At 54.7% G+C, this 18289-nt stretch overlaps 1 protein-coding gene across 1 annotated transcript in view; it reads left to right on the forward strand.

Annotated features, from left to right (window-relative positions):
- LOC133351945 (ELAV-like protein 2) overlaps nt 1-18289 on the forward strand; it is a 179951-nt gene that overhangs the window by 158368 nt on the left and 3294 nt on the right. Inside the window, 3 exon segments of the mRNA XM_061567567.1 lie at nt 3691-3881; nt 3883-3917; nt 15720-15758. Coding sequence (XP_061423551.1) covers nt 3691-3881; nt 3883-3917; nt 15720-15758 — 265 coding nt within the window.

An 18289-nucleotide genomic window follows, 5' to 3' on the forward strand; every position in this document is an offset into this window, starting at 1 on the left:
TCCACCCACTGCTCATGTAGCTCCACCCACTGCTCATGTAGCTCCACCCACTATTCATGTAGCTCCACCCACTAGCTCATGTAGCTCCACCCACTGCTCATGTAGCTCCACCCACTGCTCATGTAGCTCCACCCACTGCTCGTGTAGCTCCACCCACTGCTCATGTAGCTCTACCCACTGCTCATGTAGCTCCACCCACTGTTCATGTAGCTCCACCCACTGTTCATGTAGCTCCACCCACTACTCATGTAGCTCCACCCACTGCTCGTGTAGCTCCACCCACTGCTCATGTAGCTCCACCCACTGTTCATGTAGCTCCACCCACTGCTCATGTAGCTCCACCCACTGCTCATGTAGCTCCACCCACTGCTCATGTAGCTCCACCCACTGTTCATGTAGCTCCACCCACTGTTCATGTAGCTCCACCCACTGCTCATGTAGCTCCACCCACTGCTCATGTAGCTCCACCCACTGCTCATGTAGCTCCACCCACTGCTCATGTAGCTCCACCCACTGCTCATGTAGCTCCACCCACTGCTCATGTAGCTCCACCCACTGCTCATGTAGCTCCACCCACAAGCTCATGTAGTTCCACCCACTGCTCATTTAGCTCCACCCACTGCTCATGTAGCTCCACCCACTGCTCATGTAGCTCCACCCACTACTCATGTAGCTCCACCACTCTCATGTAGCTCCACCCACTGCTCATGTAGCTCCACCCACTAGCTCCTGTAGCTCCACCCACTGCTCATGTAGCTCCACCCACTGCTCATGTAGCTCCACCCACTGCTCATGTAGCTCCACCCACTGCTCATGTAGCTCCACCCACTACTCATGTAGCTCCACCCACTGCTCATGTAGCTCCACCCACTGCTCATGTAGCTCCACCCACTGCTCATGTAGCTCCACCCACTGCTCATGTAGCTCCACCCACTGCTCATGTAGCTCCACCCACTGCTCATGTAGCTCCACCACTGCTCATGTAGCTCCACCCACTGCTCATGTAGCTCCACCCACTGCTCATGTAGCTCCACCCACTGCTCATGTAGCTCCACCCACTGCTCATGTAGCTCCACCCACTGCTCATGTAGCTCCACCCACTGCTCATGTAGCTCCACCCACTGCTCATGTAGCTCCACCCACTGCTCATGTAGCTCCACCCACTGCTTCATGTAGCTCCACCCACTGCTCATGTAGCTCCACCCACTGCTCATGTAGCTCCACCCACTGCTCATGTAGCTCCACCCACTGTTCATGTAGCTCCACCCACTGCTCATGTAGCTCCACCCACTGCTCATGTAGCTCCACCCACTGCTCATGTAGCTCCACCCACTGCTCATGTAGCTCCACCCACTGCTCATGTAGCTCCACCCACTGCTCATGTAGCTCCACCCACTGCTCATGTAGCTCCACCCACTGCTCATGTAGCTCCACCCACTGCTCATGTAGCTCCACCCACTGCTCATGTAGCTCCACCCACTGCTCATGTAGCTCCACCCACTGCTCATGTAGCTCCACCCACTGCTCATGTAGCTCCACCCACTACTCATGTAGCTCCACCCACTGCTCATGTAGCTCCACCCACTGCTCGTGTAGCTCCACCCACTGCTCATGTAGCTCCACCCACTGCTCATGTAGCTCCACCCACTGCTCATGTAGCTCCACCCACTGCTCATGTAGCTCCACCCACTGCTCATGTAGCTCCACCACTATCATGTAGCTCCCCACTGCTCATGTAGCTCCACCCACTGCTCATGTAGCTCCACCCACTGCTCATGTAGCTCCACCCACTGCTCATGTAGCTCCACCCACTGCTCATGTAGCTCCACCACCTCATGTAGCTCCACCCACTGCTCATGTAGCTCCACCCACTGCTCAGTGTAGCTCCACCCACTGCTCATGTAGCTCCACCCACTGCTCATGTAGCTCCACACATGCTCATGTAGCTCCACCCACTGCTCATGTAGCTCCACCCACTGCTCGTGTAGCTCCACCCACTGCTCATGTAGCTCCACCCACTGCTCATGTAGCTCCACCCACTGCTCATGTAGCTCCACCCACTGCTCGTGTAGCTCCACCCACTGTTCATGTAGCTCCACCCACTACTCATGTAGCTCCACCCACTGCTCATGTAGCTCCACCCACTGCTCATGTAGCTCCACCCACTGCTCATGTAGCTCCACCCACTGCTCATGTAGCTCCACCCACTGCTCATGTAGCTCCACCCACTGCTCATGTAGCTCCACCCACTACTCATGTAGCTCCACCCACTGCTCATGTAGCTCCACCCACTGCTCGTGTAGCTCCACCCACTGCTCATGTAGCTCCACCCACTACTCATGTAGCTCCACCCACTGCTCATGTAGCTCCACCCACTGCTCATGTAGCTCCACCCACTGCTCATGTAGCTCCACCCACTGCTCATGTAGCTCCACCCACTACTCATGTAGCTCCACCCACTGCTCATGTAGCTCCACCCACTGTTCATGTAGCTCCACCCACTGTTCATGTAGCTCCACCCACTGTTCATGTAGCTCCACCCACTGCTCATGTAGCTCCACCCACTGCTCATGTAGCTCCACCCACTGCTCATGTAGCTCCACCCACTACTCATGTAGCTCCACCCACTGCTCATGTAGCTCCACCCACTGCTCATGTAGCTCCACCCACTGTTCATGTAGCTCCACCCACTACTCATGTAGCTCCACCCACTGTTCATGTAGCTCCACCCACTACTCAGGTAGCTCCACCCACTGCTCATGTAGCTCCACCCACTGTTCATGTAGCTCCACCCACTACTCAGGTAGCTCCACCCACTACTCAGGTAGCTCCACCCACTGCTCATGTAGCTCCACCCACTGTTCATGTAGCTCCACCCACTACTCAGGTAGCTCCACCCACTGTTCATGTAGCTCCACCCACTGTTCATGTAGCTCCACCCACTACTCAGGTAGCTCCACCCACTACTCAGGTAGCTCCACCCACTGCTCATGTAGCTCTGGGCATGGTGCGCTAACCTCTGCGCCGCCACTCTGCCACCACATGAACCGCGCACATCTGCTCAGCCAAACGTGTCTCGTTGGGAGAGTTATTGTTTTACTTTAGGCAGATTACAGTCACTCTCCAGCATGCGCCAGTCGCACGATTGCTTACGTGTGTATATCTATTATGATTTCAAAATCTATTGACGCAGCAGCCGATGCATACAGATGACGCTACAAAGCTTGCGATCAATAGCGCAGTGTTATATTTGAAGTTAAAACAACCTAAGGTATGCTCATTTATACGTGATGGGAAACAGTGACGCAGTGGTTCACGCAGTGTCCTTGGTTCAGTTCCCGGCACGGCTAACATCAGTGGCGAGTGATATCCTCGTTACACCTGCTTACCCAGAGAAGCCTCACGTATTCTCAAGACACAAATCGGCTCTTCCTGCGCGAGCGAGGTTTTTAGCTGCGTCTTGTTTCTCTCTCTCCCCCTCCCTCCCCTTCCCCTCCTGTGCTTCTCTTCCAGTTCTTTCTTCCCCTCATCCTACCACATCCCTCCTGATCTTCCTCCGGTCACCACGCGCTACATCCACCTTCCAATCCCCCCCCAACCCCCCACCTCCTCCCTCACCCCCCGGCGCTCCACGTCGCCATCGCCGCCACCGTCGCCTTCGCCGCCCCGTCTTCATTGTGGCCCCAGCAGGCATGTCGCGCGGCGTGGGCTTCATCCGCTTCGACAAGCGCGTCGAGGCCGAAGAGGCCATCAAGGGCCTCAACGGGCAGAAGCCGCCGGGGGCCGCCGAGCCCGTCACCGTCAAGTTCGCCAACAACCCGAGCCAGAAGACCAGCCAGGCCCTGCTGGCCCAGCTCTACCAGTCGCCAATCCGCCGCTACCCAGGGGCCCCTGCACCACCAGGCGCAGAGGTTCAGGTGAGCTTCCTGGACGCTGGGCCGCGTCGGACTCGATGGCCTGCGCCATCGCGGGGGTTGAGGACAATCCCAAGGGCACGCTTCTCCCGGGGGTCGGGCCAACCGCCGAGCGTTTCTCTCCTCGGGAAGATGTCGCCGTCCAGAGTTCGCAGCGACGGCGGGGTGGAGACGTCCGTTGGGGATTAGCCCTCACGGGGGGCCTCCCTTAGCGGGGAGGATCCCTCCCCCCTACTAGCGGCGAGGAAGCGCTGAACACGCGATGACAACCCCTGGAATTAGCGCACTTTAGGTCGATCGCAACTGGCTGTGCAAACTCGCGTGCCAGGAGTGTTCACGGCGGACTTGTGTAAAACACTTGCTGTGTGAGTGGGGATAGTTGTTGAGTGGGCAGAGCTGTGTGTGTGTGTGATATTGGAGGCGGGAGGGAGGAGAGGGAGGAGAGGGCTGCCAGCTCACCACGTGCCGGTTGAGCCTCCCGGAAAATGTTGCAGCTTTATTGGTGGGGGACAGACGGGATGAGATATATATGGGAATAAATATGGTTATGGCCTCAGACACAATAAAGTGTAAGTAGCTGGCCCTCATGTGTTATTCTGGTCAACAGGCTTGATTCAGGCCTTGAGGCCTGATTCTTGTGATAGATTTTGTTGGGGGGGGCTTTTGACAGTGCTGACATTTTGTCGGATAGAAAGGATGCGTTACTACTGTATTATGCATTATGATACTCACCTCTCCTTTGATACAGTGAATCTGGGGGGGGAGGGGGTCAAATTATGTACGGAGGATATCCGAGCAAGACAACAGTTAACCCTTTTACCAACCGACATTGACCATTGTGGTGAAGTATGGTCATGAACTCCAGAGTTGGGTGAAGGCTTAATCTAACAGTGGGTTGATATAATGATGTATACAGTCGTATTTTTTTAAAAAGAGCAATTAGAAAGGACTGGGTGGAACAGCGCCTGCAGTGAATCTCGGCCACGTCTGACGTCAGTGGCGAGCGATATCTGAACGCGTCACGGGGCCTCACTGTTCACCGAGCCACACTGACCAAGATGGTGAAGTATGGTCAAACAAAAGAAGATACGGGAGGTGGGGATAGAAGGAAATCCGTTCTCTCTGGCCTCATTCGGGTTTTTAAGAAAAGAAAAAACAAGCGGCAGAAGCATATGAGGGGGAAAAAAAAGACGAAGAATTTTCCACTAAGTCAAACATGAGATGCTTGGCGGCAATTGCTGAGCACTGTCATGTTCAGCTTGTGGTTGTCTGTAGATTAACACTAATTGCTTGCTATCACAGGAACCCAATGCTGCCACATTAATCTAAGGCTGTCTACGCATTAACACAGAGTACTCGTATTATTATTATTATTCCGAGTACGACCACGCTCGGCTGTGATGGGACTCCGTTATATTTTAACACGGCAGCAACCGGGTAATTACGCGCGTTATTGTGCGGCACTGGGAAATGGCGTTCAGATTCGTACGGCAACGATGACTCAACGCGGGGGCTTATATTTCTCACCCGAAAAAAATGTTGCATGTGGCTTTTGCCCGGTAGGCCTAAAATAGGTGGCGCGTGACCAGTAGCCACAGCCATATCTGGAGGTATACTGGATGTGGTGTGCCGAAGTGAGGAAATATTTTCCAGGTCGCAGCACCCAAAATGCGAGGCCTCCCGAGTCCACGACTCGTGATTGGTCCCGAACTGGGCCTCGTGGTTATGTCTTGCTGCACCAGCCAGCAGCCACCACCGCCACTGGCTCTCTCCACCCGCAATCTGCCCCCACCAATCGCTCCTCCTCCTCCCCCCTTTGCGCACAGCCACGCGGATCGGCTCCTTCCGCCCGACTGCCCACGCTGACGTTAGGTGACCCAGGCAGCCTCTGCCTAATAATAGCCACTGCCACTCGGGCTCAGGTGTTTGAGACGTTCTCGACCAAACGCTCTCACTGGTGCCCAAGCACCCACATGACCACCAACGCGCCCATCCATACACACACCCACGTACCGACACACCCGCGCACCCCACGCACCACGTACGCACCCGCGCACCTGAGCACCCACGGACCCACGTGTTGACACACCAACACACCCATGTACCCACACACCCTACTTATCCACGCACCGGCAAACCCATGTACTCATGTACCCACGCACTGACGTACCCACACACCCACGCATCGACACACCCACGTAGCCACACACCCACACACCTATGCACCCACACACCCACGAACTCGCTCACCCGCACGCTCTCTGACCCGCTCGCTCATGTGTGCACTCGATCACTCGTACACATGTGCTCACACATGCACTCGCTCACTCGCACGCACGCCCACACGCGCGCTCACGCACTCACTCATCCACTCACTCTCTCACACGCTCTCTCCGAATAAATTTGGCACAAAAACTGGGTGGCCTTAAAAAACCGCCTTGACACCAAACCCACGGCCTGTCCCAACGGTGTTGATGATGCACACAGTTTTAGTTTTGTGTGTGCACGCGTGTGTACGCGTGTGTACGGCGTGTATGTGCAGTGTGTTTCTGCACACATTAACCAATGCAACAAAGACAAAGATCCTCCATATAGCCTTAACAGACTGTTGGGCCAAGTGCTGTAAGCGAGCACCTATGAAGGCCGGCAAGGCACACGAGGGCGTGGGTGGCCAGCACCACGCCCGGCCGCCTTTGTCTCCCCAGTGGCGATGTTCGCACATCGTGCCAGGTATTCATTTGAGGCTGAGTCGACCTAGGGGAGGCCCAGGACCAGTTCAGATAATAATCACTGGTGGTAGTGGCCGTGAGCGGGCATCGAATTCGGGTCTTCAGGGTTTGTAGCGCGGCGCGCTAACCACTACACTACCGCTCCCGATAGAGACAGACACACACGCGCATGCACGTGCTCTATATACACACACACATACAGGGAGTGTTTGATGGACGTGTGCTGGAGGGCGCGTCGTCGTATGACAGAGCCCTTGCTTTGGGACGATTGATAAATGCGGCCACTAAAACGAAGTGAGTCAAATGCAATTAAGCCGGCGGACAATGGCCAACAAATCAAAGGGCAATTACGAAAGAAGCTCCACGTACACTCTGGTAGATTGCTTTCTCAGCGGTGCACGGCGAGAATAACGACGCATAATAATCGCGATTCTTCACAGTTGGCTTCAGCAGAACACAACTCTGGCGGGAGGGAGCGTCCGCCGCAGAGATGGAGCGATGAAACGCGCTCGCGCGCTGATCTATTGTTACGTCGCGGGGCAGTGAGATACAACAGCTTGGGGAGGCCTTCATCCAGCAGTGGATGCACCACGTGGCTGATGATGATTGGCCATGACGAGAGGGGTAGGTCAAGAGATAGATTCAAGAGATGCGCTGTGTTTGCAGAGCAGCGAAATTGATTGGCTCCGTTACATCACTTGGGCAGTCACTTTGGAAGGGTTCGGAGGTCACGGCAGGGTCAAGAGGCGAAGGATTGAGGCACGGGTCGTGTCCGTGTTGCTGAACCTCAACAAAGCAGCCTGCCTGGACCAGTCCTGGGACTCCCCTAGGCCTCCTCATCCTCCTGGTCCCCTTACAACACTTTACCTCATCCGTCTCGTCACATCACCACACTCCCCCCATCCCTATTCCACAGCTCCTCTTCTTCACGCCCCCCCCCCCGCCCCTTCCCCTACATGCACCACATCGGGCACTCGAACGAGCGTAAACAGCGGCGCCACGGGGAGGCAAAGGCGTGGTGCCGGCCACACCACCACCACCACCTCGTGTGGCCACGCGGGAGCAGACCGGCGCTCGCAGTGCAGCTTTGTTGAAGTCTCCGCGGCGGGTTGCCAGCGTGTGCCTTAAAGGAACATTCCGTCGTAAATTTCCGAGTAAAATTTTTTGTTACTCCCGAGATATTTCCCCGGGCACTCGTTTACAAACAAGATTTAGCGGGAGGTTAATACGGCGCGGGGCCCGTGCGATAAATACATCGCCGCGATCGGAGGGGGAGCTTGTGAGCAGGTTTTGGCGGACGAGCGGGGCGGCCGCCTTCGCCGAGCTCCCGAGGTGTCACCGGCGCCGTAAATCCCATTTATTACTGATTAGGAAAATCTTTCCTGTATGCCACGCTCCATAAGTCTGTCCCACGCTAACAGGTTTATCGCCCAGAGTGTGGGCAGCGAGCCTTCGCCAAATTTAAATCATCGCCGCCGCACGCCATTTGCATGGGAATTAGCAGGGCACTAAAATGATTTATCCCCGCGCGACTTCGTGTGCGGATGATTGCACAGGGGAGAGAAAAAATAATACGGGCACTAAAAAACATAAAATGAGAATGACATTCTAAAAAATATCTATCTATCCCAGTGTAATGTTTGGCTTATTTTTTTATATATTAATTCATCATGTACGGTAACTAATCATACAAAAGTTTGCCAATTCTACTGTCGCGTATAATGGCAGTGGCGACACGTTCAGGAGCTAAATTCAGATGTCGAGGTCTGCTGGCCGCGACGAGAGATCTCGTGTGGTCTTGTTTATCTTATCACATCTAGATTTACACAGCAGCGCCTTAATCCAAAGCACTTTACAATAATTACAGCATTGTACATAAGATGATAGTGGTTGAAATAAAGAGTGGGGTTGTTATTAAAAGTGGTGGTGTAGTTATGGTGACTCGAGGACACGTGGGAGTGGTTGAGGAGAGGTTGGGGTAGTGATAGGGATTGGGGTAGTGATAGGGGTTGGGGTAGTGATAGGGTTTGGGGTAGTGATAGGGGTTGGGGTAGTGATAGGGTTTGGGGTAGTGATAGGGGTTGGGGTAGTGATAGAGGTTGGGGTAGTGATAGGGTTTGGGGTAGTGATAGGGGTTGGGGTAGTGATAGGGGTTGGGGTAGTGATGGGGTTTGGATAGTGATAGGAGTTGGAAATAGGGTATGGGGTAATGATAGGGGTTAGGGTACTGATAGGGGTTGGGGTAGTGATAGGGGTTGGGGTAGTGATAGGGTTTGGGGTAGTGATAGGGGTTGGGGTAGTGATAGGGGTTGGGGTAGTGATAGGGGTTGGGGTAGTGATAGGGTTTGGGGTAGTGATGGGGGTTGGGGTAGTGATGGGGCTGGGGTAGTGATAGGGGTTGGGGTAGTGATGGGGTTTGGATAGTGATAGGAGTTGGAGATAGGGTATGGGGTAATGATAGGGGTTGGGGTACTGATAGGGGTTGGGGTAGTGATAGGGGTTGGGGTAGTGATAGGGTTTGGGGTAGTGATAGGGGTTGGGGTAGTGATGGGGTTTGGATAGTGATAGGAGTTGGACATAGGGTATGGGGTAATGATAGGGGTTGGGGTACTGATAGGGGTTGGGGTAGTGATAGGGGTTGGGGTAGTGATAGGGTTTGGGGTAGTGATAGGGGTTGGGGTAGTGATAGGGGTTGGGGTAGTGACAGGGGTTGGGGTAGTGATAGGGGTTGGGGTAGTGATAGGGGTTGGGGTAGTGATAGGGGTTGGGGTAGTGATAGGGATTGGGGTAGTGATAGGGGTAGGGGTAGTGATAGGGGTTGGGGTAGTGATAGGGGTTGGGGTAGTGATAGGGGTTGGGGCAGTGATAGGGGTTGGGGTAGTGATAGGGGTTGGGGCAGTGATAGGGGTTGGGGTAGTGATAGGGGTTGGGGTAGTGATAGGGGTTGGGGTAGTGATAGGGGTAGGGGTAGTGATAGGGTTTGGGGCAGTGATAGGGGTTGGGGTAGTGATAGGGGTTGGGGTAGTGATAGGGGTTGGGGTAGTGATAGGGGTTGGGGTAGTGGGAGTGATAGGGGTTGGGGTAGGCCTGGTCGTAGCTGGGGGGCGAGTACAGGGAGTAGCAGTGGCAGGATGGGCTCAGTAGAAGAGATGGTGGTTGCTTTAAGGAAGGAGGAGGGGAAGCTGCAGGCTCTCGTGAAGATGATTGTTTGATGCGGTGTAGTGGGAGTTGTTTCCAGTGAAGGGAATCAAGAATGTAGAAGTAACGCGAGAGCGAGACTGGGCACAGGGCGAGGGAGTCAGAGAGGGGCCATTAGAGATTGGGAACGTAGAGGACGTGGTGGGACAGAGAAGTAAGATTTGAGAGGAGTGAGATAGGGTAGTGCAAAACTATTGGAGATATTTATCGACCAGAGTGAGACATTTAAACTGCGACAGTCGACAGGGAGACAGCATTCCAGGAGAAACCAGAGCAGACGTGTCGCGAATTGTGAGGCATTTTGTTCCCGTTGTTACGACGGCGTAGGGAGGGGGCCTCGAACAGGAGGCGGGGCCTCTAAGAGTCCTGCTCCTCGGTGTGGAGATGTTGGTGGTCGTGGCCCGCACGCAACCTCACCAGAACGTGTCTCCAGAGTGTGGACAGTTTAACGTGGCACGGCGTGCTCATTTAAGGCGGAGTCGACCAAGAAGAGGCCCGGATATTGCTCGCCACCTATGCGAGGCCGCTGCGCTACCCAGTGCACCAGTGCTGCACACAAAGACCCCGGCCCCGTGAACCCACTGTTGGGGCAAGTGCTGTCGATGAAGGCCGGCACGGCACAGTCGAAGGGGTTTGGTGGCCAACACCATGCCCGAACGCCCAGGGAATGATGCTTTACACACAGCACCGGGGACTAAATTGACGCCGAGTCGACCTAGGGGAGGCCCAGCACCAGTTTCAAATATTCGTCACTGATATTGTCCGTGAACGGCAATCGAACTCGGCATGCGGTTGTTAGCGCATCGCGCATCGCGCTAACAACTGCTGCACAACCACAACAACAACAACCGCCATTCGCCACTTAGTGGCGGTGACGTCACCACGACGCTTGTGCCAGGCTATGTACACCTTGAGGCCACGTGAAGTGTCGAACGCCCGCTGGCAGGAGGTCACGGGGCAGACCAAGGTGCCACGGGTCGACTGACTGAGATGACTGAGACGACTGGCTGATGCACCACCTGTGCCCCCTACTGTGCCAACTTGCTGTGCTTTAGCCACCCAGCACTCCACTCGTTGTTGTGAGCATCGCTCCTCCGCCCTCTGTTGTTGTTGGAGGGCGACTGCCTCCAACTGCCCAGTAGCGTCCTTCACGAGCCTCCTCCACAGAAGCCGATCTTGACACCGCTGGTACCAGTCATCGGCAAGTCCACTCAGCTCCACATCCTCTTGTACCACATCACTCAATCTCTTCTATAGTCCGTGCCGTGCCCGTTTAGCCCCCTCGATCCGGCCGAACAAAAGCTGTTTAGGCATGCGGTGACTTGGCATGCGGGCTACATGGCCCAGCCAACGCAGCCTTGTCTGCCGGAGGAGCTCACCGATGGGACTTTGTCCAGATCTTTCAAGGATTTGTGAGCTCCTCACACAATCCAGCCTGGTTAAACCCAGGATGGATAGTAGGCAGGCCAGCCTAAATGTTTCCAACCAGCGAAGATGTTCCATTAGAGGGGTCCATGTTTCGCAAGCGTAGAGAAGGGATGGAATGACTATGACAAAGAAGACCTGAAGCTTCGTGCGGTTCAAAAGACCAAGTAACTTCCACACAGCATTACGCAGCCGATAAAAAGATAATGCCACTCGACTGATTCGGAGTGAGACCTCTGCTGTTAAACCGGAGCCGGTCATAAGCACACTGCCCAGGATATGGGAAACTCTCCACTCTCTCCACAACTGCCCCATCACCAATTGGGAGTTGTGGGGGTGGAGTGTCCGATGGTACATAATACCCTGGCAGGTGCTTAGTTTTGGTAGGGCTGATGGTAAGGCCCCACCTCTTAGTGGCAAGCTCCAGGTTTAGCAGCAGCGTCTCCAACTCCTCCTCTGAGTGAGCAGTGATTACCAGATCATCGGCAAACAAAACATGGTTGAGCAATAGGGAGCCATACCTTGACCGCACCTGGGCATCGATTAGCCTCCCATTATATCTCTACTAGATGGAAATTCCTCCAGTGCAGCTATTGAAGGCCTCACAAACTACGTGGTCAAAATAGATGTTAAATAATGTGGGAGCCAGAGGACATCCCTGTCGCACCTCAAGGTGTATAAGGAATGGCTCTGACTCCTGGCCACGTCGTTTCACCCGGGCCTGCTCACCATTATGAAGGTCCTTAATGATCGTGAGCAGAAGGTCAGGGACTTTGAAAGCACGAAGAACAACCCAGAGCCCAGGCCTACTGATGGTATCATAGGCCTTGACCAGGTCAATAAAGCAGAGATGTAGGTCTTGTTGGAATTCCCTACACCTCTGCTGTAGCAGACGGACAGAAAATATGGCATCCGTGCAGGACCGCCCTTTCCTGAAACCACATTGAGGCTCCGCAAGCCTCTCCTCAGCGTGCGTAGCAAGGCGATGTTGAATAATCCTTGCCAGGACCTTTCCCGGCACACTGAGGAGTGAGATGCCCCTGTAGTTGTTACAGTCTGTGCGGTCCCCTTTCTTAAAGAGGGGGACAACCAGGGCATCCTTCCAGTCACAACCACACATACTGACACACACACACACTGAAACACACAGACACTGACACACACACAACCTCACACACAACCACACACAACAACACAACCACACACCCACACACTGACACACACGCGCGCTCACACGCCGCGCGCTCCCACACTGCGGTGGCTGCATTAAGCGCCGACTCATTAATTAGAGAGAGAGGTGGGGGGGTGTTGTGGTCGGCGATGTTTGCTTTGTCGGCAAACGGTGCCGTGTGCAGCCGGCTGCCGCTAATAAGGCCCTCGAATGTGTATGGGGGGCCGGGTGGGGGGGTTGGTGGTTGGAAGGGGATGGTGGGGGGCAGGGGGTAAGAGAGTGGGGGTGCAGGTGCGACTCCCGTGTTTGCGAGTCGCCCCTCCCCTCCGCCCCCCATGTCTTGCTGAGCCCCCCCCCCCCCACCGATCGCTCCAGACGGTCATTAGAGCGAGTGGAGGAGCCGTTGCTTCGCAGCCCCCGACACTTTGACCCCTCCTGTTGCCACAAATTACGATCAGCCCAAAGCGAAATCGCGCCCGCCAGCGACTATTTATAGGCCGGGGTATTGATTGCGAGCGTATTTACGCGTCTGTAGTACGGTATATAGAAAACGACTTAGGTTTCTATCCCCCCCCCCACCACCGTGGGGCAAGTGCAGTTAGCGAGTACCTATGAAGGCACGCTGCTGATGTTGACAGGTACTTGTTTGAGTAATCTAATCCTAGCCAAGTAATCCTGGCCTAGAGCGTGCGTGGTGGTGGTGGTGGTGGTGGCGGCAGCAGCACTGTGGTTCAGGAGCTCGGTGGCAATGTCGAGGTCTGCTGCTGGGCACGGCGAGTGGGGCATCAGGAGAGACAGAGAGAGAGAGAGAGAGTTCGTGTTGTTCTGTTGTTCCTCCTCCTTCGTTGACGCAGCGCAGTGGCTTTACTGCGGCACGCATTCCCTCGCGATTGCATAACGATGCGCAAGAAGGACTGCGTCAGATTGCGGAGTCCTGCGACAAACAAAAGACAATCACCGACTGCTGAGAGATTTCCAAATGGATTCTTCATCGCAAAACACGGTGCCGATAGCAGAGTTGAGATAAACCAAGGGTGAGGGGTGGGGGGTGGAACAGGAGGCTGGAATGGAACGCTCTTGCTATTTCCATTACCCCGAGCCAAATAGAAATCATGCGACGATACCGTCAGCGACGTCTAAGTCCGTGTTGATGCCGCTACAATCCCAGGTACATTTGCGTGTTGCCAAAAAGAGAAAAAGCTCATCCCCGCCTGTGAAAAGAATAAAAAAGCAACACTGCTGTCCGGTACCTTCATATTAGAACAACACCAACAAAAACAACTAACAACTACAGACACAGAAAACTAGTGCAAAGTTTGCGGTGCTGATCGCAAGAGACAAGCGAGACGCGGGGAGACAAATGAGGAACGGAGAACGGGAAAACTTTTATTCCACGTTACTTCGAGTGGGGGGAGAAGGCGGAGGAGAAGTGAGGGAGGCAATTTAGTCACCATCACAGCGAGATGGGAGAGGGGGGGGGGGAAGGCAGCCCGGTCGGAGCCGTGCAATCGCCTGCCGTGCACCAGGGAGATTACATTCGGAGGCCGGCCCGCTACGGTTTGTCAGGCCTCTTGAGCAGTGGGGGAGTTGGGAGGGGGGGGCAAGGGGGGGCACGTTGGCCTACGGGATGCATAGCGGCCGTGGCGGCGGCAGTGCGAGGAGCTTGTGTGTGTGTGTGTTTTTTTTAAAGAGCTTTATATATATTTATATATATTTATTTGAAAAATCCCTTGTGTGGAGGAGGTCAAGCCCCAGCAAATATGAACCCGGAGTGGCGACGGGGCTGTCGAGGCACGCGCTCGATTTTCTGGGGGGTGGGGACGGGGCGCGGAGCCCCCACCCCACGGGCTCGACTGGGAGCGCCCCCCTACCTGCTCCCCCCCCGTCTCCCGGCCGTGCCGACCCCGCGTGATTGAAATAAAATCCGCTGCGCTCGCCTGCTCAGCTCTGCCGGAATCCCTCGGCGCAAGTAGTGGTGGCCAAGTGGCCCAGGGCCGGTCGTGGCTGTTGGCACGCGGCCGGCACGAGGGGGGGGGGGGCAGTGACCCCACGGAGCCCGGCACGAGGGGGGGTGGCAGTGACCCCGCGGAGCCCGGCGGGAGAGATGTCCCCACCGTGGGGCGAGTCGCCCACACGACCCCCACGGCTTGTGGGCGAGGCAGGAGGCAGGTTTCTTAGAGGAAGTCGGCCCAATGCAATCTCATCTGCTGACATCTACAACGGTGCTCCTTGTTGCTGTGCCAAGCAATGGTGGTAAAACAGAATCACCATCCTTCGTCTTACACGAGTGATGCGTGTGCCTTGCCGGCCTTCATAGCTGCTACTCGCTCACAGTACGAGCCCCAAAAGTCTGCTAAAGGCTACACGGGGGATCTTTTAATTTGTCTTTGTGGGGAGCAGTGGCACGGTGGTTAGAGCATTGCACTACGAACCCTGGTGACCTGGGTTCGACGTCCGGTCACGACCAACATCAGTGGCCCGTAATATCTGAACCAGTCGCAACCAGTTCCGGGCCTCCCTGAGGTTTATCCAGCCCTCAAATGGTTACCTCAAGTTCTGCATAAACATCGGTACCTGGGAGACAAAGGTGGTCGGATGTGGTGAAGGCCACACCGCCATTCCATTGTCTCGTGATGATCGAGAATTTGGAAAAGTTTTCTGACCAAAAATACTTCACAACAACAACAACAACCGTAATTGTTCTTGATTAAGTTTGAGAGATATTCGTCTTGATTAGCTCATTTAAAATCCGAGACTTGTGTAACTGCATTTATAATAATGTTTTGCAATATTAAGTTGATAAATGCAAAGTTGGAGCAGCGGCATCGGTGCGCAATGGCCTACACTTGTGCTTACGCTAATTGCTTAAAACTTTGTTTTCAATAATAATAAAAAAGGTCAATTATGCAGCCGATGCAATAATTCCCTTACGATGGAAAATTAACGGACCGCTCTCCGATTCCCTCACCCGATCTGTGCAGATTTCCAGTTCTAAACTTACTGAGCTGATCCGCCGGTTGACTGTTTATGCCTTTGCTCAGGTCGGCAGATTGAAGCAGACACCTCTAACGTTGTGTGTGTCTCTCTCTCTCCCGTCTCTTTCTCTATTTCCCTGCCCATATCTCTCTCTCTCTATCTATCTCCCTTTACCTCTCCTCGTCTCTCACTCTGTCCATTGCTGCTCTCCTCCAACCTTGACACTGCCTTGACTATCCCTCTCTCCCCAACCTCCCCGTCTTCCTCCCTCTCTCCCTCTCTCTCATCATGCCTTCACACCTTTAGGCTGGACAATCTCCTAAACATGGCTTACGGAGTAAAGAGGTAATTTCTTCCCCCCCCCCCCCATGGCCCCGCCCCCTGCCCCCCTCCCCCCGGACCCCTCAACCCCCACCCCCCAGGACCCTGTCCTACACCTGCGGTTGCTCTTTGTCATACATTTTATATTTTTTCCCACACTCTTCGCTTTCAATTTCTAGGTTAAGCACCCCCCCCCCCCAACCTTCACGGCCACTTCTTCCCAACGCCGACAGCTAATGTTCATTTTCTGTTTGTTTTTCTTTTTAGAACGAGGAAGCTTTGCATTTTGCTCTTTTTGTTTGTTTGCATATTGAATGATTACAACGACGCGATCGCCGCGTCTCGGCATGGAATTTCCGCTCGCATTTCCTGCAAAAGCCTCTCATATTCCTCATCCGCACGCCCGCGTTCCTCTTTCATTTAATTTCTCTTCCCGTCGCTCGGATTGCTTTTTGATGGCATTACCCCCCCCCCCCCTCGCTCGCGCACGCGCGCGCAAGCCAGAAGCGTCGTGCGTGCCTCGGCCAACCGCAAACGACACAACGCTTCCCCGACGCGCGCGCGCACCCACAAATATAATGACAATTTTTTGTTCCGAAACAAATCCCCCTTCCCCCACCCCACCCCCAAAAAAAGAAACATCGCCGTTTAATCGACGGTTACAAAATGCGGGCGTAATTTTTAACCTCCGGCCCCCGTCGTCCCGTCCCGCGCTGCTGGGAGCCGGCGATGCGCTGCCAGGCCGCGACGCGGCGCGCGCGAGAGAGGGAGAGGATTTCACCAGGAGAATCTCGGGGAGGGGGGGCGGGGGGGTGCGAACCCATGTCCACCATCGGCGATTGTGCCCACGGTAGAAATTCCTTTGGCCTCCGCCGGCCTGGTGGGGGGGGTGGGGGGGGAACGGTAATTTTTTGTCGTGGGGAAATGAGAAGTTAGCTTCGCGAGGAAAAAAAAACCACCGACAACGCACGAGTGGTGGGGAAGGACGGAGTGGGCGGGTGGGCGGGCGGGTGGGTGGTGGGGGGAAGGAAATATAGAAAAAGCAATAAAAACCATTTGCTTTATTTACGACTCAATTTATCATTAAAACGGCCGTGAAATTCCTGAAGGGAGGAGGCGATAGGCTTTTTTCAAGCCGGGTCGTTTCTCACCAAGCCGTCATTGCCGTTTTTACGCATTTTTTTGTTGTTTAGCTGAGCTCTCTCCCTCTCCTCCTCTCCCCCCTCGTTGGCGATCAATGTTAATTCTGCCCGTCGTAAAGTGTGACTCGGTTTGGTCGCGTTGAACCTGGGAGGGATGAAGGCGATGGGCGTGGGGCGGAGGGTGGCGGCTTTCTAGGCTGGGGAGGGGGGGCTGTTGGGGGGAATTGTCGGCGATTGGTGGGGGGGGGTGGGCGAGCAGGGTGGGAGATGATGGGTCAAGAGGTCAGATATTCTCCAGACGCGGGCAGACACAGAGGCGAGGTTGGGGCGTCAGCGGAGCCGTCGTAAACAAAACCGGCTTTCAACATTTTCCACCGATCGATGACTCCCCTTTGATATTCACGGCATTCGGTTTTTTGGCCCTCCTGCGCGCACCCCGGGTAGCCGCCGCACGGGGACAAGCAGGCACGTCGTGGCGATTCCACATTCAAGTCTGCTTATTTCTCTTTATTACCTCTGTGCTAAAAGGAACCAAAATCGTTCATTCTTTCCATGCCCTCTCGCCCCTCCCCTCGTTGTGCGAATCCTGACACCCGCCCCCCTCCTTGCATTCGTACACTTTACACATCCAAACCGTGATAGTTCCGTTGTAATTGCAGATTAGATTGTAAAGCAACGGAGCTCACAGTTATGCGAATGGAGAGTCGAATTCCTGGCCTCAGCGTACTGAATCCCATTATCATTGCCATCATCGTCGTCATCGGTATCACTGTCATCATCGTCATCACCATAATCAGGATCACTAACATCATTAATGATGCTGCAGCACCGCTGAGCAGGAAGTCACCGGTGAATAATATGTTAATAAGCAGTAACTGGGCCTCGTCACGGTAATGTGGAATTTCCACCACCTAGCCATAGGGCTTCCCGACGGATGCTCGCTTGAACGGTTGGGGGAAAAAAACACTTTTAAATTTGTTTTCACTCCGCAAACCAAACCCTAATTCTCATTGTGGGAGACGACAGAGATCCTGGAAGGGGGGTGGGGGGGGCGACATCCATCAGTGGGGGCTTTGGTGGTGGGCTCCGGTCTCACTCAGTGGTCGCCCCTAGTACAGAACAACTGCCCCCCTGAGACGGACGGTGGGTGACAGCGGCGTTAACGCCGTCCCCAGCAGACACGGGCGCGTGACCTCCGCGGGGTTCGTGGGCGCGGAACGGTGCACGCGAACTCATTTGCATGTGGAATTGTACACCGCACAGGACCGCTGGGCCCATTAGCAACCTCAGCAGCTGCGGGGGCGATGATACATTGCCCGCGATTACACAATGGGCAGGTCATTCATCAGTTGGTTAGTGTTGTTTCTTATATTTACGAGTCGCTGAAACAACACGTTATGGATTCAAAAAGTA

Source organism: Lethenteron reissneri, chromosome 39 (assembly GCF_015708825.2).
Source record: "Lethenteron reissneri isolate LAM-NWPU_2019-01 chromosome 39, ASM1570882v1, whole genome shotgun sequence".
In the NCBI taxonomy this organism is placed as follows: domain Eukaryota; kingdom Metazoa; phylum Chordata; class Hyperoartia; order Petromyzontiformes; family Petromyzontidae; genus Lethenteron; species Lethenteron reissneri.